Consider the following 26443-nt stretch of genomic DNA (forward strand, 5'->3'; position numbering starts at 1 on the left):
ATAAATTGTCAAGTCGCAAAATAAAAAAAATAAGTCGAGTTGTGAGTTGAAAAAGTACTGAGTACAGAGGGTTTGATACGTAGTTCTTTATACACGCTAACAACGATAATGTGCGATTTGGGTTATAAATATTGTCATGCGCGTAGCTACGTTTACGTCAAAACGCCCGGGCGTACACTTGAATTTGGTAAAACAAAATATTTTCATCTAGATATTATTAAAAGAATTGGTTAACATAGTATATAGTAGTCTCAGCTTGTAATTTCGAATAAAAATGACAAAATTGGTGTCATATTTATATATTTTATTCATTTTCTGTCAAAGTCTAAATCTTCTGTGATTTCTATACTCGCTTTCCTTTTTTAAAAGAATTTCCTTATGTACTTAGATTCGAAATGGGGTTTGCATTTTTTTTTTTTTTTTTTTTTATTATAACTGTGTAGATGTAGGTTCAGTATGTGGTTAAAGTTTTAATATATCAATAGCTATTTATGTCAAACTATCTATCGCATGATTTTGTGATAGCTGAACAAAAACTGTTTATGGTCAAAAGAGTATCCAGCGCATCATGACCAAATTATATATGATGAATTTTCTGTAATTTATGGATGTTTAAAAGGAATTTCTTGAACTTGATTTACATTCTGAGGTTAAAATTTGGTGCATATAAATTATTTGTAAAACCGTGGTCAAAGTTAATGAAACTTTCTTGGAGGAAAACGCGTATAGCACAAGAATAAATTTCCATCCTGGTAATTATGATGTCGAGTTAATTTACATGATTAATTTATAAACCTCCATATTTTGTCATAAAACCTGTGCAGAAATTAAATGAAAATATTTGATTTGTTTAAATCCTGTAATGGACTGATAAATAAATATCACTGAAATGAAAAATTTCAGGCGAGAACCAGGGTTTCTATCTACACATTTTAATATTGCACCTGAACAACTCAGAAAATTAATCATTTCATGTTCATTTACGATTCTAAATAAACAATGAATAGATTAAACATAAAAAAAATAACCATTTTCAATCTAAAGAATGTCACGTGTTATTGATATGAGTTTTCCATTACAGGAATGGTATGTCATTCTCAATATGAACTTTAAAACTTCCGAAGGCTTAGCACCCGCCCATCTACTACCAGCTGGTTCATTGGCCTGGATCCAATAGGGGCCTTTAGGCCCTGACCGAGTTTCGGTCGTACACTTGAAAATTACCTAGCTTCGCCACTGATTGTGCATAGGGAATTAAATTTTGTTTTTTTTTAGAAAATAAGTTAGAATGTGAATCTTCTTGGCAAGTTAGCGCGAACGAGAATCGGTCACCTTTTTTAGTTGGAACATATGCATTTTTATGTTTTTCTTTGTTGTGATGTTATGCTATTGTTTCAGAAAAAGGGAGAAGGTTTGGATCCATTAAAACGTTTAATCCCGCTGCAAATGTTTGCACCTGTCCTAAGTCAGGAATCTGATGTACAGTAGTTGTCGTTTGTTTATGTAATATATACGTGTTTCTCGTTTCTCGTTTTGTTTATATAGATTAGACCGTTGGTTTTCCCGTTTGAATGGTTTTACACTAGTAATTTTGGGGCCCTTTATAGCTTGTTGTTCGGTGTGAGCTAAGGCTCCGTGTTGAAGGCCGTACTTTAACCTATAATGGTTTACTTTTTAAATTGTTATTTGTATGGAGAGTTGTCTCATTGGCACTCACACCACATCTTCCTATATCTATTTTTAGTGGCCAATGATTGGGAAACAAGTTAAATTATTACAACTTACATCAATCCCTTTCAGTCCACTTTGCGGAGGCGAGTGTTGCCTTGCAGCGGCACATTTGTTAAAGTGTTGAGCGACTGTATCTATAATATACGCACAAATGTTTCTTGATCTGAGTGATGCCTCTTTTCTAGGTATAGGATGGTAGTTCTTCCTCCAGATTCAATTTATCCTGATGTCTTAATGATTTGAAAATACATCATTGTACACAGTCTTCATAGAATATTTCAATAATAAAAATGATAAAAAAAAAAAATAATGGAACTATGACATGTAAGTGACAAATTTTAAAAACTTTTCCCGCTTCAGGCAGTACCAGTATCAGGTGTTAGGCAAAGGGAAGAACGATAAAATGGTATTATCATACTGGAATGAAATATTCCAGCTTATCCTGTAAATCAATCAGCTATCTTGACAGGGGATAAACATGGGTGCTCAGTAAGGTTAGCAGGGCAATTAGCACTAGTGGAATCCTCGCAACCTGAACCATGGGTAATTTGAGACAGGACCATTTTTTTCAGCCCTCTTCTTTTTATCCAAACCCATTTTTTTTCAATCAATTATTTTTGCTATAATTAATGAATGGCTATTATTTATTTTGAATTTATTGAACCATTAAATTAATTTTTGACTCTTCACAATACGCAGACAGATTATTCAGTGTGAAGAGTCAAAAATTCAATAAATTCAAAATAAATTATTGTCTTTTTTTTTTTTTTTTTTTTTTTTTTATCTTTTTATTGTTTGCCATTTGTAATTATTGTCATTCATTATAAATAAGGCTCAAAGAACATTTTATATTTTTTATATTAACAATAACAACTGACGCTGGTACACACATGTTGGCGTATGAAAAAAAAAATAAAAAAGTAGTTCCGGTAAAAGTGGGCGTGTCACCATAAAAATTGACAACATTGAAAACAAAAGTAACATTTTAATCCAATCAGAAGATAGTAAATACACCAAATTTATTTTTTCTGCATTGATATGGATACTAAATGCCACTCTGCAGGGGCGGGTCCAGCCATTTTAAAAAAAGGGAGTTCCAACCCCCGGACCCCCCCTCCTGGATCTGCCAATGCTCTGACAACAATTGATTTAATTATTTAAAAAATGATCGGTACATCATGTAAATTCTATATCCTTGCAAGATCCTTAAACTTGACCTGATGATATCAAAATTAAAAAAAAAAAAAAAAAAAAAAACACGTCACGAAGTTTTAAGGGGGAAAATGGTGGTATTGTTAAAAAGTAATGCCCCATGCTCTTTTTTTCAAAACTTTTTATTCTCAATATTTGGAGGAAAATGATGGTATTGTTTGAAGAAAAAAAACATTCATAAAAAATAAGGTTACTAGACACTGTAGTAAATACACCGCGATCCATCAATAAACAAACTTGTGATTTTATGTGTAAAGACCGTAAAGTAACTGGAATAATTCAGCGCCAACTACCCACTACTTTTCTTGGAGTGATCGAAGTGATCGTAATATAACGACTTGATTATTCGGGTTAACCGTAAAGTAATCATTGTAAGATCGGAACCTTGAACATTAATTTTAGATTATTCGAAAATTACACCGGAAGCTTTATTTTATTTTTCATAGCACCGTTTCCGGTGTAAATTATTTTTCGATCTTCCCTTTCTCTTCTTGAATTTATTCCTACTTCACAATGAAAGATTATTTGGGATCTGACCAAAGAAAAGTGAATGAAAACAACAAAGATGCGGAAGACAAACCGATACAGGGTACTTTACAATCCTAATTTGAAATTCACATAAGACAGTTTTGTTCAATTTTGCGTTGTCATGTCACAAGAGTTTATTTTTTTTTATTTTTGATTATATCCTTAATACGCTGCAAAACTGGAAATACTAATGAAGTTGTATTCATTCACCTTTGTGGTGCATGTTTGCAAATGACATTATAATGCCACTGCCTGTGTTGTCAGTTGGAGACGGTGTCGTCAAATCATTTTTGAAATATAATTTGTTTGTGAACTTTTTCTATTTGAGTATACGTAATATTAGGCATGCCACATATAAAACACTAGACATAAATTGTGCTAACAACTTTTCTTAGAACTTGTCATTGTTGAATGACATTAGAGGACAGTCAATTTAATGTAGGACATCAGATGGCAGTAGAGTCTAAGAGGGAGTATAGTAGAGGGATGTGACCTACTGAATTAAAAAAAAATAGTTTATTACCCGATTTGTATAACATGAGCAACACTACATAGGCCACATGTGGAACATGATCTCCTTATACCCTTACAAAGCACCTAATCAAGACTTGCTATACATATTCTATTGCTTTTCATTTTTTTTTTCCATCTGTATTTATGTGTTGTTGTTTTTAAGGTCTTTTATTATTACTTTTTTTACTATTCAAAACTATATTAAGTTTATCCTTAACTTTGATCTTATTAAGATAACAACTATGAAAGCCGTCCTAAATGCACTCCCATTTGGACGTCTTGGTCGACCGAAAAGTATAAATAGAAAATATAAACAAACAGTTCATCCAAATTATCATAAAATTATAAATCAAATGATCGCCTGGTTCCCTTTTAAATTGTCTACATTAAATTTGTAGACATGGTAGAGGTACATATTGATGTTGTCCCTATTAGATTCAATCATTAAATGTTATTTGTACTCTGTTGTTTTGAAACTGTTCTAACATGAAATTCAATAAAATGTTGACCATTTAAAATTTTGACTTTCATTCCAAGGGAAGTAATTCAAAATGGTCTTCTGAAGAAAGATGAAATGCAGAACTGTTATAAAATAAGACATGAAAAGGGCAAACCATCCTGCAGGAAACACTACTTACATGACTTAACCTTTGATCGATTCATAAACTTTATTTTCCCCTACCTGCAATATATGATTGTCAGTTACTTTTTTGTATGAATTATATAAAACCTTTTATTTTATGTTTCAGCACTGGATGAAGGAGATATTGCTTTGTTAAAGACATATGTAAGTTTTTCACTATCCCACCTGGCCCATTTTTTTTTGCCATGTGAGCATACATGTTTATAAATTGCAATCTTTTGCTGTTTATCAGGAACAGTTGCAAAATAAGTTTGTTTGACTTTGTCGTAGATGTATCCATTTATATCTTTCTTTGCACTCTTGATCAGTCAGTTCTAGAATTGTTGCATTAAATTAATTTTAATGTTGAAGAAATTTTGTTTTAATATATATGCATAAATCAACCGTAAATGCACAGCATGACTTCAACAAAATTAACATGATTAGGAGTACTGTAGTCAAAAATAAAACTACAGTTCCATCTCATAGTTAAAGATCCATTGACCATGTAAGATAATTACTAAATTAACAAACTTTTTAATACATGTACAATGCAGGGAGTTTAACAGTACAGCAAATCAATTTCCCATTCATGTTTTTATACAACCGCAAACAAATTTTGCGGTCGTATATTGGTATGACGTTGGCCTCGTCTTTGCCGTCATCGTCCGAAGACACATTGGTTTTCGCACTATAACTTTAGTTGAAGTATATAGAAATCTATGAAATTTAAACACAAGGTTTATGACCACAAAAGGAAGGTTGGGATTGATTTTGGGAGTTTTGGTCCCAACAGTTTAGGAATTAGGGGCCAAAAAAGGGCCCAAATAAGCATTATTCTTGGTTTTCGCACAATAACTTTAGTATAAGTAAATAGAAATCTTTGAAATTTAAACACAAGGTTTATGACCATAAAAGGAAGGTTGGGATTGATTTTGGGAGTTTTGGTCCCAACACTTTAGGAATTAGGGGCCAAAAGGGTCCTAAATTAAACTTTGTTTGATTTCATCAAAAAATGAATAATTGGGGTTCTTTGATATACCAAATCTAACTGTGTCTGTAGATTCTTAATTTTTGGTCCCGTTTTCAAATTGGTCTACATTAAGGTCCAAAAGGTCCAAAATTAAACATAGTTTGATTTTAACAAAAATTGAATTCTTGGGGTTCTTTGATAAGCTAAATCTAAACATGTACTTAGATTTTTATACGACCGCAAAAATTGAAAATTTTTTGGTCGTATATTGGTATGATGTTGGCGTCGTCGTCGTCCGAATACTTTTAGTTTTCGCACTCTAACTTTAGTAAAAGTGAATAGAAATCTATGAAATTTTAACACAAGGTTTATGACCACAAAAGGAAGGTTGGGATTGATTTTGGGATGTTTGGTTTCAATAGTTTAGGAATTAGGGGCCAAAAAAGGGCCCAAATAAGCATTATTCTTGGTTTTCGCACAATAACTTTAGTATAAGTAAATAGAAATCAATGAAATGTAAACACAAGGTTTATGACCACAAAAGGAAGGTTGGGATTGATTTTGGGAGTTGAGGTCCCAACAGTTTAGGAGTTAGGGGCCAAAAAGGGGCCCAAATAAGCATTATTCTTGGTTTTCGCACCATAACTTTAGTATAAGTAAATAGAAATCTATGAAATTTAAACACAAGGTTTATGACCATAAAAGGAAGGTTAGGATTGATTTTGGGAGTTTTGGTCCCAACAGTTTAGGAATAAGGGGCCCAAAGGGTCCAAAATTGAACTTTGTTTGATTTCATCAAAAATTGAATAATTGGGGTTCATTGATATGCCGAATCTAACTGTGTATGTAGATTCTTAAGTTTTGGTCCCATTTTCAAATTGGTCTGCATTAAGGTCCAAAGGGTCCAAAATTAAACTTAGTTTGATTTTAACAAAAATTGAATCCTTGGGGTTCTTTGATATGCTGAATATAAAAATGTACTTAGATTATTGGTCCAGTTTTCAAGATGGCCCAAATCGGGGTCCAAAATTAAACTTTGTTTGATTTCATCAAAAATTGAATAATTGGGGTTCTTTGATATGCCAAATCTAACCATGTATGTAGATTCTTAATTTTTGGTCCCGTTTTCAAATTGGTCTACGGTGTCCAAAGGGTCCAAAATTAAACTAAGTTTGATTTTCACAAAGAATGAATTCTTGGGCTTTTTTGATATGCTGAATCTAAACATGTACTTAGATTTTTGATTATGGACCCAGTTTTCAAGTTGGTTCAAATCAGGATCCAAAATTATTATATTAAGTATTGTGCAATAGCAAGAAATTTTCAATTGCACAGTATTCAGCAATAGCAAGAAATCTTCAATTGCACAGTATTGTGCAATAGCAAGAAATTTTCAATTGCACAGTATTGTGCAATAGCAAGAAATCTTCAATTGCACAGTATTGTACAATAGCAAATAATTTCAATTGCACAGTATTGCACAATAGGAAGAAATATCTAATTGCACAATATTGTGCAATAGCAAGAAATTTTCAATTCAAGTTATCTTTCTTTGTTCAGAATAGTAGTTGAATCAACTTAAATCATTGTTTTATACAATATACAATGTATATTCACTTTTACTACCAACCAATCTTTACCATTCAGTGATAACAAGCACTTTATTTTACATTTTAATATTTTATGATGTATTTAAAAGAGTAGTTATTGTTGCAAACTCCATTAGGAATTTGAGTTGATATCAGTTTTGGAAAAAGGGAAAGGGGGATGTGAAAAAAAAATGGGGGGGAGGGGGGTTAAATTTTTCTCATTTCAGATTTCATAAATAAAAAGAAAATTTCTTCAAACATTTTTTTGAGAGGATTAATATTCAACAGCATAGTGAATTGCTCAAAGGCAAAAAAAAAAAAAATTTAAGTTCATTAGACCACATTCATTCTGTGTCAGAAACCTATGCTGTGTCAACTATTTAATTTTAGATTTAAATAAGTTTGAAGAAGAAATCTTTAATTGATTTGTAAAATCTTGACATTTGTTTTATGTAAAAAACCCATATAATGTCAAAAATTTGATCACAATCCAAATTCAGGGCTGTATCACGCTTGAATGTTTTGTCCATACTTGCCCCAACTGTTCAGGGTTTGACCTCTGCGGTCGTATAAAGCTGCACCCTGCGGAGCACCTGTTTTATTATGTGCCCAGTTTTCAAGTTGGTCCTAATTGGCGCCCAAAATTAAACTTGGTTGATTTCAACAAAAATTGAATCCTTGGGGTTCTTTGATATGCTGAATCTAACCATGGCATGTATTAAGATTTTTGCTTATGGGGCCAGTTTTCAAGTTGGTTCAAATCGTGGTCTAAAATTATACTTTGTTTGATATCAACAAAAATTGAATCCTTGGGGTTCTTTGGTATGCTGAATCTAAACATGTATTTAGATTTTTGATTATAGGCCTAGTTTTCGAGTTGGTCCAAATCGGGGTCCAAAATTAAACTTTGTTTGATTTCAACAAAAATTGAATATATGGGGTTCTTTGATATATATGCTGAATCTAACCATGTATTTAGATTTTTGATATTTTGGTCCCGTTATCAAATTGGTTCACATTGAGGTCTAAAGGGTCCAAAATTGAACTTAATTTGATTTCATCAAAAATTGAATTCTTGGGGTTCTTTGATAAGCTGAATCTAACCATGTATTTAGATTTTGGATATTGGACCATAATAGGTAAACGTCCAATTTAAGATTTTTAAGTTTTTAAGTATAAGTTCTTATACCACATTCATTCTGTGTCAGAAACCTATGTTGTGTCAACTATTTAATCGAAATCCAAATTCAGAGCTGTATCAAGCTTGAATGTTGTGTCCATACTTGCCCCAACTGTTCAGGGTTCGAACTTTTGCGGTCGTATAAAGCTGCACCCTGCAGAGCATCTGGTTATTGACAGGGAGTGGACAGAACATGTACAGTAAATTTATTTCTCATAAATGTTTTTATTGACAGGGTGTTGGACAGTACAGCAAATCTATCAAGAGTGTGGAGGAAGATATACAAAATACATTGAAAAAAGTCAATGAACTTGCAGGTTTGTCATCATTTAGTTAGCAAATTGAAATAGATATATACCTTTCCTCCTCAAATAAATAAAGACATTTATATATATATAATATAATGATAGTATGCGGTGGGTTGGTACATGTTTATATTAAGATAATGAATGTATAGGTGCATGTTTTTCTTTTTCTTCGGTTCAATGTCAAGTACATGTATATAAAGATTGATAAAAGATTTTATGACTCCTATTTCTGGTAGAGTACAAGAAAACAAAACTCAATGGTAGACAAATTTGTGCTTTGTTTGAAGAAGTGGATATCTCGTAAGAAGCATTGGTACACAGCTCTTTGACTATTGTATATTTTTAGACACAAATTTGTATTTGTTACATAGTTAGTTTGCTCTAATTATATATGCATAATTTATTTCAGGTATTAAAGAATCTGATACAGGATTGGCTCCTCCAGCATTATGGGATTTAGCAGCAGATAAACAGACATTACAGAGTAAGAGGCATCATACTCATAGAAATATTACATTCACCACATCTTAGTTCAAAAGAAAATGCTGGGTTTTAATTTATATATAGTTTTTTGATTTTTTTTCTTTTTCTTGAAAGTACTTAACATTGTATCATTCCTTCAGAAGTTACCTTCTGAAACTTTATAGAACCATAAAACCATTGTCTCAGATTAAAAGTAGGTCTATGTAGTTCCTGTGTACTAAATTGTTAAATGAGTATTTAATGAAACTATCTAGCAGTACTTTCAGTAAATGTTTCAGTGTAGTGTATTGGATGGACCCTGAGCATAGGTTCTATTCCAGACATTGACACAAATATATATGATAATCTATGCCAAAGAATTTGATAACAACCTCTTGTTGGATAGTTGAAGTCACCTAAATGCATATCCCTTATAAGAATGTTCAGATTTTCTTGCTACAAACCAGTAAAAGGGAGCAAATGAACATTCTAGATTTTTTGCATAGTTCACATACCTTGCTTTATATGTGTCTATAACACCACCTAGACCCAATAGAGATTATTTTATCTTTTTTATGAGAAGACCACTTCATTTAGCTGTAACCATATAAAACAATGAAAAGCTTTAAGTTCCAACAACTTACCTTCTTAAGTTTTGTTTGTGGCAAGTTGTCAAATTAGATGAGGCAGATTTATTCCAATGACCAGTTGTCACTTAAGATGAAGAAGTAGATTTAGTTCAAGGACAACTAACTGAAATAAGTTTAAGACATTATATTTTGAGAAAAATCAATTTTATCTGACATGTTTAAACAGTAATAATGCCTTCTTTTACCTAATTTTAAAGTGTTCAATGACTGCTGCTGACTTAATCGTTGATGATGGATCATTCATGTGACCCTTTGATGATCTATAAAATGTTTGCTATCATTGGAATACAATTTAGAATGAAAATGGGAGAACATGTCAAAAAAACAATCCTGCCAAAAAGCAGAAAACTGTAGAAGACCTCCAATGGGTCTCATACACAGCAAGAAAATCCTGCACTCAGAGGTGTGCTTCAGCTGGCCCCTAAGCAAAATTGTGATAATGGACATCATACTAAACTCTGAAATATATAAATGAACTAAAATTAAACATCATACAAGACTAACAAAAACCTGAGATCCTGACTTGGGACAGGTGCAATAATGCAGCAGGGTTAAACATGTTTTGTGAGATCTCACCCCTTCCCATATACCTCAAGCCAATGTAATATGTTGAACATGTTAAAGGAGGATTTTAAAAGATTTTTTTTATATTTAGTCAATTTTGTTAATCCTTATATTTATATAATCTCAAACAATGTTGTAATGTTAATTAAATTCTAACTGAGAATTAACCTTTGTGTATTGCTTTACAGGTGAGCAGCCATTACAGGTAGCACGATGTACAAAGATAATTAATGCAGATTCCGATGACCCAAAGTATATTATTAATGTCAAACAGTTTGCCAAGTTTGTTGTTGATTTAGGAGACCAAGTCGCTCCAACTGATATTGAGGAAGGAATGAGAGTTGGGTAAGGTTATAGTCCGGGGCATTAACTCTTGTGGGTCTGAAGTATAGGTCCAACTTTAATAGGAGCGGACTTTTCATTGAAATACAAAAGTCTATCATCTTGACAGTGATGCTTCATACAGGACCTTCAACTTTATAAAAGAAAATTTTTTACTTAAAAAATCCACAAGATCCTTATTACTTAAGATGTCTTTAGCAAAGTTGAACTCCTGTATATAAAAATAAGGACATATAGTACGATTGCCAATGAGAAAACTATCCACCATAGATGTTTCGATTAAAAGCAAAAGTACAACCTTTAACTATGAAGAAAACCCATACTGTATATTCTGCTATAAATGGCCAAGACATGAAAAATATAAAACACTTCAATTGAGAAAACTAACGGATTGTTGTCATTCTGAAGCATTATTATGACTGTTGTGAGATATTTGACACTTGGTTTCCCTCATAGTGAAAAAGTTTTATTTTTTTTTGTACTTGTCTCCTTTGCTTAAAAATGTCTAAGACTAAACTCTTGTACATCTATTACAACTGTTTTAAAAGACAATTTCCCTTTGCCGAAATATCACATGATTTTTTTCTGGTATCAGGAATGTCATAGACATCATATCTTTTTATCTGTAATAAAATTTTATGTAACACACCTTCTATATTTTTAAAGATTTGAATTTAAAATCTTTCTGTAGAGCATGATCACTTGACTTCAGGTCTACAGAGAAAGTTGTTAACATAGCATTAATTATACATTGACTTTCTATTGAAAATTATTCTTTCATGTTTTAGTGTTGACCGAAATAAATATCAAATACATATACCACTTCCACCAAAGATTGATCCGTCAGTTACCATGATGCAAGTTGAAGAAAAGCCAGATGTTACCTATAGTGATGTTGGTGGATGTAAAGAACAGATAGAAAAACTCAGAGAAGTTGTAGAGACACCCTTACTTCATGTAAATATTGTTTTAAATATTTGTACTCAGAAAAATTACAGTACCCGGTAATTTACAAATTGGTGACTATGATTGTTAGTTTTCCTATGGAAGGTCGTGTTTCTTCAGGCGCTTGGGCTTCCTCCAGCAGTAAAAACTGGCAGCCATGAAATAGCACAAAAGCACTGCTTAAAAGTGGCGTTAAAACACTGAAAATTAAAATCAAATATTTACATGGAGATATTCAATTTCCTTACAAAAATACATGCTTTCAAATGTAAAGATTTAGTTTCTTTCCTCTGGTTGTACGCCTTCCAAAAATGAGCATTGCAATGATATATAAAAAATTAAACCATTTACATATTTTTATGGTGGCAAGATTTACAATACATAAGTAAACATCTCCTGGAACAGCAACATTTCAAACAGGAAAATAGATTCCCTACATATAAATAAAAAAATTAGATACCATTAAAATATAAAAAAATATAGATTGAAAGATTGTTTACTGAATGTCCAATGGCAAGAAAAATTAGGAAGACTTTGCTTGGAAACTGAAACTTGTGTCATTGTCAATACAATATATTTGTTTATGGAAATAAAATTGAGAAAGGAAATGGGGAAAAGTATATTTAAGAAGAATATATTTTACTTATAGCCAGAAAAGTTTGTCAACCTTGGTATAGAGCCTCCAAAGGGAGTATTACTGTTTGGTCCACCAGGAACAGGAAAGACATTGTGTGCTCGAGCTGTAGCTAATAGAACTGATGCCTGTTTTATAAGAGTTATTGGTTCAGAACTTGTACAGAAATATGTAGGAGAGGTAAGGCATGCCTGTTTTATAAGAGTTATTGGTTCAGAACTTGTACAGAAATATGTAGGAGAGGTAAGGCATGCCTGTTTTATAAGAGTTATTGGTTCAGAACTTGTACAGAAATATGTAGGAGAGGTAAGGCATGCCTGTTTTATAAGAGTTATTGGTTCAGAACTTGTACAGAAATATGTAGGAGAGGTAAGGCATGCCTGTTTTATAAGAGTTATTGGTTCAGAACTTGTACAGAAATATGTAGGAGAGGTAAGGCATGCCTGTTTTATAAGAGTTATTGGTTCAGAACTTGTACAGAAATATGTAGGAGAGGTAAGGCATGCCTGTTTTATAAGAGTTATTGGTTCAGAACTTGTACAGAAATATGTAGGAGAGGTAAGGCATGCCTGTTTTATAAGAGTTATTGGTTCAGAACTTGTACAGAAATATGTAGGAGAGGTAAGGCATGCCTGTTTTATAAGAGTTATTGGTTCAGAACTTGTACAGAAATATGTAGGAGAGGTAAGGCACTCTTTTAAAACTTGTTCAGGGATATGTAAGAAAGGCAAGGAACCATTTAATACTTGTACAGAAATATGAAGTATTAAAAAAAAATAATGATACAATCTTGTACAAAAATAAGTAGGAGAGTTAATGAACCCTTTTAAGCTTGTACAGGGATTTTTAGAGGAAGTATAGAAAAATATAATTTTGTAAAGATTCATGCAGGAGTGGTAATATTGATTGATTGTTGGTTGCTTTACGTCCAGTGGCAAATATTTCATGCATATTCAGGACGAGAACAAGTTAACAATAAATACAATAGGTAGGTTGTTATAATAGAGGATGATGGTCGGGGAAATTTGGACTGCCACTGAAAAATAAGGGTATATTGGATAGAGACAGAAATTTTGCCTTGCAACAGGCCACCTACGGATCCCTCAAAGAGTTGTTGCAAGGGTTCTTAACGTGCAAAGAGCGTGGCACTCTCTTTACACGAGGCATTGAATTTAACGTCCCCCTTCTGACCGGACGTGACTGCTAACGTGATACATCCCGCACAGCCAAACGGACGCCCCACTACGGCAAGCGTTTTACCATCGGTCGGGAGAAGACCAAGTGACCATATTTCTATACCCCAGTCTCCCTTGGGGTGCAGGAGTGGTAATAAAGGATTCATATAAAACTTGTAAAGAGATATGTAGATTCTTCACTACAGCCTTTTTTTTTTTTTTTTTTAAATAGAACAAACTATTACCACTGTAAAACTTTGCTTTAATGAGTTTTGTTGAATGAACCAACTTTTTGTTGTATTGCTCCTACAGTTAAAATGTAAAGTATTCTTACAAATTGTGTATGGTCTTTACTTTTACAGTTTAATGGGTATTCTTACAGATTGTGTTTTTACTTTACAGGGTGCTAGAATGGTGAGAGAATTGTTTGAAATGGCAAGAAGTAAAAAAGCCTGTATTATTTTCTTTGATGAAATTGATGCAGTTGGAGGTAATTCATGATATATAATATACACTAACTTTTACAGTCATATAAGTTAGATAGGAGCTATATGTTTCCTACTAAATTTTCATTTACAAGTAGTCATTGAATGAAAATGACTTAGATGCAAAAATTGATTGCACTTATTTAAAGGTTATACAACTGATCATTAAATGCTGTGCAATAGTCAGGAAAACTGATTTTAAAAGGATGCGCAATACTCTATAAATTTGATTACAAAAATTTCATTTGTATTATCTGAAAAAATAAGTGTAAGTCATATTCAGTTACAATATTATTTTTGCTGCCTTAGAATAGAAAATGCCTTATTGCTGTGAAGGGCATTTATTTCAGACTCGCTTATTGCTGATCAGAGCCAAGATTTATATACAAAATCTTAACTAAAACTAAAAGATACTAATTTATCTTTAGGAGCCAGATTTGATGATGGAGCTGGCGGTGATAATGAAGTACAGAGAACTATGTTAGAACTGATTAATCAATTAGATGGTTTTGATCCCCGTGGAAACATAAAGGTTCTCATGGCAACCAATAGACCAGATACATTAGATCCTGCTTTAATGAGACCTGGAAGATTAGACAGAAAAATTGAATTTGGTTTGCCAGATTTGGAGGTATGCAACCATCATTTTATCAGTTGACTTCATGATTTATGACTGTACAAAATGGTACCAACAAAAATTAATCCAAAGTAGATTACCCGTAAAAATATAAAAATGAGAAGTCTGTTTGAGGGATGGAAGCCAGACTATCTATGTTATATATAATTGTTTGTGTATATCTGAACTTCTTTTATGTACAGTATGACATATACTGACATCTTATTTTGCTTTACATGATGAATAAATCTACAAGAACCTTTTGACTTTAACTTTAACACCAAAAATGAAGTGTCAAATGTTGGTAAGATGCATAGGTCTCATAATTTCATTGTCCTTTTTTGGAGGCAATTTAACCACTAATTCATAACTTAAAATGATGAATAAAATATTATTGAAGCAATGATTACAATGATGCAGACTTTCAATCAAAACTTGTTTAAAAAGAGGTTTGAAATAATAATTTTCAACATTACATTATAGTTATTTCTATTTTAGGGACGATCTCATATATTCAAAATCCATGCTAGGTCCATGAGTGTAGAAAAGGATATCAGATATGAATTATTAGCAAGACTTTGTCCAAACAGCACAGGTATGGAAATTTAATATACAATAGTTTTAATATTGTTATAAAATACACAATTGGGTTAGAATATAACTTCAGCTGCCCGAAGAGACCAGTGTTATGGATTTTTACTTTTATATTTGAAAAATATATTGTAAAATATAAAAGTTAAAGTTTAATAATTGGTCTTTTGTACTAAAAATAATATATTGTCGAGAGAGTTTGTAATAAGATTCTTTCAAAAAAGATTGCAGTGGACTATACATGGACTATATGCTAACACTTAAACCACTGTTCTAGATTTAGTGAATCTTAACTTGTTCATAATAAGAAATCTGGTTTGATGAACTTGAATAGCCAACAAACATAGACACCATTTCGTAAAAAAAAAAACAGAATACTATAGAAATACAAAGTCTATTGTGAAAGAAATATTATGAATTGGTCCTATCAAGTCCCCTTTCAAATTTGGATTATGTAACTCAGTCTGCCAATCCGGGTAGATTTTAATTCAAGAAAGCATTTACTTTTTTATGCCCCACCTACGATAGTAGAGGGGCATTATGTTTTCTGGTCTGTGCTCCGTTCATTCGTCCGTGCGTCCGTTCAGGTTAAAGCTTTTGGTCAAGGTAGTTTTTGATGAAACTGAAGTCTAATCAACTTGAAACTTAGTACACTTGTTGCTTATGATATGATCTTTCTAATTTTAAAGCCAAATTAGACTTTTGACCCCAATTTCACAGTCTACTGAACATAGAAAATGAAAGTGGGAGTTTCAGGTTAAAGTTTTTGGTCAAGGTAGTTTTTGATGAAATTGAAGTCCAATCAACTTGAAACTTAGTACATATGTTCCCTATAGTATAATCTTTCTAATTTTAATGCCAAATTAGATTATTACCCAATTTCATGGTCCATGGAACTTGGAAAAGGATAGTGCGAGTGGGGCATCCGTGTACTTTGGACACATTCTTGTTTTAAATTATAAATGATTAAAAAAAAATGAGTTTACTAATTTGTATGACAATTTTAAGCAAAATTCAGAAAATTCCTTGTATGATAAGTTTATTAATTTATATGTGTTGTTACAGGAGCCGAAATCAGAAGTGTATGTACCGAAGCTGGAATGTTTGCCATTAGAGCTAGAAGGAAGATGGCAACAGAAAAAGACTTTCTTGAGGCAGTGAACAAAGTGATTAAGGCTTATGCCAAGTTCAGTTCCACACCAAGATACATGACCTATAATTAAATATTTGTCATAGACATTACAGTTGTTTAAAATAAATGTTCAAATTTTGTATGAAGAGGGATTTCATTATTTGTTGCAGTTCTCCTGCAGTACAATGTATTACACATATTGATTGCTCTCTTTCTGTTGAGTATTGTTTGTCATTTTCATTTTTGTAAGATTTCATTCTGTGTTAAAAATGAAAAAAAATATTACCTGGATACTTTACTTTTTGTCATGTTTAGCTCTGACAGCTGGTCTTTACAGTGCAGGTTATAACCATTAATTCATGTAACTTGTTCATAGTCTTTCAGTCCGGTTTTAGAAACCTAGTGAGCAACTCTGTACCAGATTTACTCTAAACTAAACCTATTTTTCAACTTTGCCACCATGACTTAAAAAAAAACATTAAGGAAAAGAAAATTGTTAAACCCAACTTGCAAAAAAATTGAAAATTAGAAAACAGTTAATTATTACCAACTTTTATAAAAATTGATATTTTTATTCAACTATGACTGTGAGGCTGTACCAGTATTACTTAACACAGATAAACTGACAAACAAATCATCAAGAAAAAATCTTGAAGGAGATCTATTGCTGCCATTATCTCAGGAAATGATGCATTTGTATTAATTTGTGTTTGGGTAGTCAATTTTTTATGCGCTGCCTTAGCTAATTTTTCCCCCCAGTTTTTCAACTTTAGTTTGCCTAAATCAAATGTAATAAAATTAAAACACATTGCTTATTGCCACAAAGCACACAAATCAAGTTTGAATTTTGGTGGCGTCGCTTTTTCTGTTCTAGAGTTATGCCCCTTTACAAATGAAAAAAAACCTGAATTTTTTGTTTCTGTTTTCTAACTTAAGTTTGCCTCAACCAAATGTAATGAAACTTAAACATGATGCTTATTACCACATAACACAGATCAAATTTGAACTTGTTGGCGTCACTTTTACTGTTCTAGAGTAAAACTCCCCTTTACAAATTTAAAAAATGATGAATGCTTCATTTCCGTTCTCTAGCTTTTAATGATTTGCTTAAACCAAATGTTATGTAACTTATACACATTGTTGATTTCCACAAAATACAGATCTAGTTTGAATTTTGGTGGTTTAAAAGTTACTTCCCTTTACAAATTGAAAAAATGCTGAATTTTTCATTTCTGTTCTGAATGTTGAACCAAATATTATGAAACTTATACAAAATGCTTATAACCACAAAACTCAAATCAGGAATAAATTTTGGTAGCATCACTTTTACTGTTCTTGATTTATGTTCTTTTATAATTTTTTATGCAAGCCAGAGCATCGGACACATTCTCCCATGTATTTTCATAGGTTTAAGGTTAAATCTAAAAGAATTGTGTTTACAAACTCAGAGGATATAAAGTGTGGTTGCAATTTTAACTTAAAGACAATGATGCTAGGGTTCTGTCTAAAACTAAGTTCCTTTCTTACATTGTTTCTATATGGTGCCTTTCTGAGCTAGTTGCTGTTAGAAGAGTGTTTGGAAATAAACATGTTTAATACATGTGGTTGAGTACCTGATAGTAAATTAGACTTATTCTATATAAGGAAAACTGTTGTTTTAATTTCCATTATGGTTTAGAACTTTTAACTACTATAAAAAAAATATGCCCCATCTTTAAAGTAGAAAAATTCACATAAGTCAAGAGTAAAAAGCATGTAGGCTCACTTGCTATGACCTGACTTCACTTGGTTAAGGAAAAATGATCTAGCAATTCTGTTTTTAAACAGCAGAATAAAATAAAATTTAAGGTTTAACAGTGTTCATTTTATCAAATGTTTGTCAACATAAAAAGATAATGTACTGTTTTATCTTGCATGTTTTATAATTGTAGAAAATATACCAAAAAATAAGGACATGGATTGGTTTAAAATCATTGAAGTGGGGTGATTTTTATAATTTAGTTTTATATCTCAAGTACTGCAAGTAGCATTACCCTCTTGGCATTTTCAACTCCTTTGCAACACAATCATCTATAAATTTCAATTAGGAAGTACTATAGTCGGAAAATTGTCATGAAAGATAATAGGTCACCTCAAAATTATTTATTAGGTTCTCACCATTTATTTTCAGTTCATATCTATGCTTAATTCACCTCAATGAGGAGGTAACCATACAAGCTGTGAAAATGGACAAGCATTTGGAAAATAATATTGGTCCTCTAAGACAATCTGAATTATCTGTTTATCAATACCTTCTAGCCAATACATATAACAATTACTGCAAATAAAAAAGTGCTTGAAATGTCCTATTCAACGTCTTTCAACATTATTCAACCTGAGCTTCCATATATGCATCTCTAAGACTAGATGTTGTCTTCATTGCTGAAATAAACTTTAACAATTTTACCAGAAATCGGATGTTGTTCTTGGATAGTCTTCTTTCTAATTAAATTTCAATACCAGTTTGACAACTTATACAGCTTGGGTTTCTCACATGATCTGTGAGAAAATATTTCTGCTCTCTTGTCCTAAAGATGATGTGAATCATCTCATCCTACATGTATTTATTATACCCCCACTTTAATACAGTGGAGTATACTGTTTTACCTCTGTCTGTCCGTCTTATGAATATTTTCATCCTATCTATGTCCGAAAATTCATATCAAGGATTTCTGAAATTTAATATCAGAATTTATAAAAGTCAGTTATACAGTGTGATGCGTTTTTCAGATTCATCACTCAACAATTATCTGTTTACCGAACACTTGTATCATTTGACACATGATAGACAAGTTGAAAATTTTCGTCACATTTTTACACATAAACTACTATACAAGGATTTCTGAAATTTGGTTGCAGGGTTTATATATAAGTCATGCAGCTATCGCGTGTGATACGTTTTCAGATTCATCACTCAAAAACTTCCTGTTTACTGAAATAATTAGGCGGGAATATCATCAGTGTACTGTGAGCAATAGATCACAGTTTCACTTGGTTTTTTGCTTGTGTGTGTATGTTTTTTTTTAATTCGCAGGCAAGCAATGTGTCCTCTAGAATAAGGATATACAGGTCTGACAATGTGTAAGCAAAGAACCACTGGCCTTAACATTTGGCACATGTTTTCAATTTGACATCATTACCCAAATTAAAAACCTTCAGATCACAATTCCAACAATTAATTAAACAATAGACAAACCATTTGCCTGTTGAATATTTTACTCTTTGCATGGTACATAACATTACACATAGGAGCAACTCTCATGGCTTGGCGTCTTGTTATCTATCTGTTGCCAGGGGCGGATCCAGGATTTTGGAAAGGGAGGGGGGCGAAGTAAAAAAACTGTGACGAGTGGAGCGAGGCGAAATTTTTTTTTGGACCTTTTTTAGGCTAAAAAACATAAAATAAGTGTAAATGCACTTTTTAAACGGTTCCTGACTTTGGGCATGTATGTTTTATAGTTGCTGTTAAGTGTAAGGGTTAAACATTTTTGATGCCTTATTCTCCCCATCATGTAATTGTCTATTGTAAAACGTTTGGATAGATCCAAAGCTATGAACTAACTGAATATATTTGATGAGGACTTGTCAGTAAAAATTGACATGGAAAATTCTCATTTGTTGTATGTTTTAAAAGTTAGTATAACCTCACAGATTTTTTGTTGTAAACAATATATACGCCGAGCTATTCAATGAAATTTACAATACGACCGACACGAGTTAAGTGCCAGTCTTTGTAAGAATCGGGCAATTTAGGTAAAAATTAAAACATGATCAGAAAAAACCCACCGAGCTAATCATGCTATTTAATACTTACCATCATCCTGAGTTAAAAAGTGTGAGTCTTTCGTTTGTGTGTGTCTGGTAATATCAAATAACTTGGTTAGAAAATGAGTTAGAATGATAGCAAATTACAGAGTTATCTCCCCTTATTCCTTAATTTCTAGTGCATTTCAACCAAATTGTATTTTCTATTACCAGAACAGAAAATGGAAATGAAAGTTAGTTTTGTGCATATTAACTACATATTATGAACTGAAATCAATGTCAAATAGGGTGGGTTTTTTTGGTCATGTTTTCACCACTGCCTGATTCTTAGGCAGACTGGCACTTAAGACACAAACTAGCAATTTCTATCCAAATGTTTGGTTGAAATGTTTCAGCCAACAAGGAAAGTGAGGGGTTCTAAATCAGCCAAAGGCTACGAATAAGTCTGAAATGACAACGAATTTACGAATGACAGTCGACAAATGAGACATAAAGGCCACACCCAGCAGGCAGGTTGCAGTCGGGCCTTGAAAAAAGTATTCAATATATCAGTTAGGCGAAAGAGACATTCCGGTCGGATATGGGATTTACATGCAAACCCCTGCCTCCCCCCCCCCCCCCCCTCCCCAAAAAAACTACGTCCGTTTATTATTAATCATGTTCATTTAATGTTAAATGACTCTGTTGGAATTTTTTGTTTCTGATAGCAAATACGTGGATAAGATTATTTTTTTCAATCCAGATAAATCAGGCTAAGAATTTGTTTTCTCTAACATCTCAGACTACCCCCCTCAAATCAAATGGTCCGTACCTTAGACTTTAATTCTATGTAGAGATTTAATACTGTCTGGGGATCATTATTCAGCTATGTTATTAATAGGCTGGGGCGTGTGGAGTTAATATGTTTTCGTAGGTAAATAATATTGCTGTGAAACATTTTTTTTCATGAGAGTGTAATAGAGTATAACTTTCTGTTTGGTGGAATTGTGAAATAGAAGTCAGTACGTTCCTGCATGCTCAATTCTTTGTCGCTTTGTAGGTGTCATACGTGTCACCCTTGATGAGCAGCATAAGCAATGTTTTACTGTAATTTGAATTTGGAAATGACGGAGTGACGTTTTTTGCGACGCACTGGTTAACTCCAGTGTAGCGAATCACATGACTTTGACATAACCAATAATATATTACAATACAGTAAATACGAGTAAAATATATCTGTATAAGTAACGAATTGTCGCATAAAAACAAAATACACGGGAAATGGCAAATTTCACTTAGTCTAGTCTAGTTAATTATTTTCCAAAAAAAAAAAAAAAAAAAAAAAGTCCAAGCAAAAAGGGGGGGCGTACGCCCTCTACGCCCCCCTCTGAATCCGCCACTGGTTGCCATTTCAGATTTTTCCAGAACAGTTGAAAAACAGTCCAACTAGCGCTGTATCAATGTAACTGCTAGTATACTAATTACCGAGGGTGTCATCAGCTCAGTAGTCATTGTTTTCTAAACATATAAGAATATTTTAGAAAATAAGTTGAACCTCTATCAGGCGTTAGGTGACCTGGATTGAATTGGTTGATCTTTTAGGTGCTAGGTCGTATATAGATCCTTGTATACTCTGTGATCGGTTTCACAAAAAAATCTTACTAAGGTTGATCGTAAGTAATGAACAATTCAATTTACGATAACCTTTAGTCATAAGAATTTTTGATGAAAATAATCCCTGGTGTTTATACAGTTGGCTTTCCGGCTAATGTTTTGGCAGGAACATATATTAAATAAGATATGCTGCTCCCAGGTTTTGCTACGAGTTCCGGAATTCCTTGAAGGTTATTTAGAAAACCATTGCAGATACACGAATTTATAAACCGTTATTTTCCTTGACCATCTAAAGACCACATAACAGATTGAAACACAATTTATTAGTATTTTTTACCAGATCCTTTTCAGGTTTTGGTGCCAATACATAAAAAAGAATTAATGGGGGGAAATCGGCCTTTTGATTCTTGTTTTCTTCCAGGTAATTGGAACCGAATCCAATAACGTATTAATTTGGCCCAAATTGGCCTTCGTATGATACGCGTACCCGCAACCGATTTAATAATAAAACTGTCAAATTATCAGGAATGAAATGTTAAAATTGCACTCAAGTTTTTTTTAACACATACTTATTCAAATTTAGTATAATCTTTATTTTAACTTGCATTTATAATTAATTTTGAATAACCTATCAACTTTAGATTAAACTCAACACTCATCAAAATTAAGAAATATCACCAAATAAATTGTACAGTAACCGAGAATAGTTTTTCACTTGTAAAGATGTCTGATTTTATATATCGTTCAAGAAAATAATGTTTGATAAAAAAAAGTGTATAGAGGAAACCTGTCATCGTTGTCGAAAAACACAAATTTCGTCAGGAATTTGTAAATAAAAATAGAGAAATAAGATGGAGATGTACAGTTATAAGTCGTGGTGTGCTAGGCTATTTTATTGTGCAGATGGATCTTGTACGGTTATTTTGAGTGAGGAATTAGATCATTTACATAAAACGAGCATGAAACTAATACTCAGAAACTAAAAAGACCTCTGAGAAAAAGACAGATTTTGACTGAAAGCAGCACACAAACACGAAAAGCAATTAACTGATATGTTAATAATTTATTCTGATCTTTTTAAAAGAAAAGAAAGATTTGAAATATCTTAATTCATGTACATTGAAAGAAGGAAATTGCACTTATCTCAACCAAAAAATCAAGCCCATGCAGTTCACAGAATTCTTGATGTTAAGTGTTGTTATAACAAACGAAGATGATGATGACTTTGTTTTGTGTAAAAAACGATCAATATCATTATGCAACTGACGATTATTATTGCTTATTGTCCAGACTTAAAAATATGTCGTCTGTGGAAACATGTAGTTTAATGAATTTCAGCTAAGTCATTATTTTTTTGGTAGAAAGAGGAAATATTTTGTTAAAAATCTTTTCCTTGATTCGAAGTTATTATATAATTTATTCCGGTTTAATATTTTCAATTTTGTGAAACTGTCTACCAAGGAATTTCAACTCTATTTTCCTTATGGTAAATACAAATATTATATATATCTTTAGCTTTGTCGTGCTTTTTAATAGCACTATTCTATCATTGACTTTGTGGTTTGTATTTATTTAAGTGTAGGAATAAATTACTCATGACACCGCGTCTGAAAAGATAGGAAATTCCCAATTTCCCGCATCTTGCGAAACTTTTCATTTCTGTTTGAAATTATTATGATTTGATAATAAGAAATTTCCAAACATATGTTTATAAGAGTATACTAGTTCATATCTATGTATTATTTGCTGCACAGAGTTAGAGAGATCAAGTTTATAGTAGAAATCTATAAATAGCTTTTATATCGACCTACTTTCGTTTTACCCAAAGAATGTCACAACTAGAGTTGCTTCGTTCATGCATTTCAGAAGACAAACAGAATGAAGTTGAAAATTTGTTTAGTGAAAAGGGACTTGTAGAAACTGTATGTCATTTATGGGAAAACATTTGGACAGAAGAAGAAAAGCTGCAAGCGGAAAATGATATTAAAAAGCGTAACGAGGAAAGCAAGTATTACAAACTTTTATTCATTGAATTTAACATCAAAAAACATTATGATCAAGTAGACTCACATAGACATTTTGTGCAGAAAGCTTATAACAGACTTAAAGATTTCGTCCCAAATATGCTAAAAGATGATGCTGAAAAACACGATCTTTCCAAATACGACTTTTCTCAGGCTATAGGATATACTGTCCGCTGGGTTCATATGATCGACAATGATGCATGGAAAAAATCATTAGATGACCACTACAAACGTGAACACCACCATCCACAAAATTTTGGTCAAGAACGAATGTCGCAAAGGTTCTTAGAAGAAAGTCTCATTGATATGGTCGGCAGTCGATGGGAAAGAAATCTAAAAGGCGATGAAAATGCAAAGAATTCTGACCTCGTGGATTTTCACCCTCAATACCTCACTAGATACCACAAGGATGATTTAAAAGTTGTGAGTGATCTCATCAATAAAATCAAGGAATCCTAACAATATACAAAACCGGAGTGATTACAGAAGGTCTACGTATTTAGAATGGATATTATTAACTAGTCATTTAAATTATTGTATGTTAGCACTCGAGCGATTTTTACGAGCACTGCTATTTTAATAGCCAAGTTTTCTGAAAATAAACCATGTTGAACGGTGACGAATAAATTGAAACCGCACAAGGACGAACCAAACTTCCACCAGATATTGGTGTTAACGACTTTATCTCCGTATGTGATTCTATTTTTTTTTTAATTTCCTTCTATTTGTACAAAATCATTGTTGTTCCTACACTAATGTAAGATAAAATTTATATTTTTTTCTATATATATGATAATAAAACTTAGTATTGCGTTTGATAAAGTTATTGTTATTTTATATGAATGTAAGTTCATACAGCAGAATATTCAATTTCGATATATTATTATCACGAAATAGCAAAGTATATAAAAGTATATAAGATTTTTTTTTCTGAGACGAGTGCCTGTGCGAAATAGCTATAATTTATCATGATTGCCAATAAGACAACTCTGCATTAGAGACCATGTAAAGGATGTAGAAATTTACAACTTCAGGCATAAATGAGACACGTTTTGTTGTACTATTTAATATGCTTGTTTGTTTTAGATTCATTTTATTGTCTTGTTTAGATAAATTTAATTTGTGTTGTACCAAATCTGGAGCTTATAATTCTGTGGTTATCTTTGTTGGTGTCTATTTTACGTTTATTATTTTGCCATATATCAGGCCGATGCTTTTTTTGTTTCTAGGTAAACTAGGTTCGTAACATCACGAGGCAAATATGATTGTTTTGACGTTAGGAATTTTTTACCATTTTGGTTTTGAATGTTCTTGGTGGTATTGTTTAGACAAAACAAAGTTGCAACTTCCTTAGTCAAATGTTATGATTTTTGGCCTACGATGAATTCAGACGTTCTGTTTAACCTTCAGAGCTGCATCAAGCTTGAAGACTGTGTCCATACTTGCCCAACTATTCAGCGGTCGTATCAATCTGTGCCATACGGAGCATTTTGTTTTGACATGTTCTTCTCCTTCTGACGCTTTGCTTGTGAGAACTAAAATTTATGGTTTACAAGGAAGGACTTTAAAGGTTGGGTTTTCAACTAACTTGAATTTTGACTTTTGAAATATTGAAATATCGTTTCGACACAAGAGGCTGTTTCATTGTAAAGCACAACACATGAGCATCTATTATATACGAATAAGAAGGTGTGGTATGATTGTCAAATATACAATTCTACACCAGAGTCCAAATTCAAATAAAAATTGTCAATAATAGGTCACCGTACGGCCTTCAAAAATGAGGAGATACCCATACCACATGGTCAGCGATATAAAAGGTATCGAAATGACAAATGTAAGTATTTACAATTCAAACGAGGAAACTAACGTCCTGATTTATGAACAAATGAATGAACGCAAAACTGTGTCTGATCCTATTGTCAATGTTTGGACAATAAAATATTTCAAACGAACTAAACTGAACTACCAACACGGGCACAGCGAACGAGTTTAAACTGGAATTTGCTTGTAGTCAGTCGAGAACCAGTTTAAAACCAGCTGTGATTTGAAAACACCGTTATAGATCACTGGTGGTAAGCGGATGGTCGTAACTTAAGTTACGACCATCCGAATATAGACGACAACTCTAGGGATAAATTTTTCTTTCCCGATTTTCGTGCAGTAAAAGATTTATTTGAGTCAAACCGCTTGTCTCATACATGCTAATCGTCAGTGCATTGATATTGAAACAAAATTTGATACATAAAAACATTCCAATTTTCGTAAAATAGTCATTCAATAATTCGAGCATGATGTTCATAACTAAAACAACTAAAATGTTCAGGATGGTCGTAACTTAAAATTGTGATGGTCGTAACTCTTTATTAAGTAGGACCGAATAAGACAAGTCAAGAGTTTTTAACGTGTCTTTTATTATATGAATATATTATATGATATATTTATGCAGTTGATTTTACCATGGAAGTAATATTGAAAATTTAAATATTACTTCCATGATTTCACCAAATGATAAAAACTAAAGGGGCGAAGAGAGGGTAACAGGTAAAGTGCGAAAGGGAAGAAAATGGGAACGAATCGAAAAAAAATACAAAATGAAATGACCAGTCTCTGTTACTTTAAATATAATGCATTAAATTAACCAATAGGCAAATATTTTTAAGCGGTTAAATTCAATAACAATATTTTCTCAAATGTGAAGAATTCATTTCAAAACAAGAAATACAGCTCTGGTTATTATAATTGTTATTTACGAATTAAGAAAATGCGT

General features: G+C 32.3%; 1 protein-coding gene across 1 annotated transcript; it reads left to right on the forward strand.

Annotated features, from left to right (window-relative positions):
* Positions 1 to 3373: 3373 nt before the first annotated feature.
* On the forward strand, positions 3374 to 16398 carry LOC143063956 (26S proteasome regulatory subunit 7). Its single transcript, XM_076236417.1, has 11 exons — positions 3374 to 3532; positions 4734 to 4771; positions 8584 to 8665; positions 9066 to 9140; positions 10521 to 10677; positions 11463 to 11631; positions 12269 to 12433; positions 13831 to 13918; positions 14342 to 14544; positions 15028 to 15124; positions 16186 to 16398. Exons 1-11 carry the CDS (start codon positions 3457 to 3459, stop codon positions 16341 to 16343), a joined length of 1308 nt encoding a protein of 435 aa, XP_076092532.1. The 5' UTR covers positions 3374 to 3456; the 3' UTR covers positions 16344 to 16398.
* The last annotated feature ends 10045 nt before the right edge of the window (positions 16399 to 26443 follow it).

This window comes from Mytilus galloprovincialis, chromosome 2 (genome assembly GCF_965363235.1).
Source record: "Mytilus galloprovincialis chromosome 2, xbMytGall1.hap1.1, whole genome shotgun sequence".
NCBI lineage: Eukaryota > Metazoa > Mollusca > Bivalvia > Mytilida > Mytilidae > Mytilus > Mytilus galloprovincialis.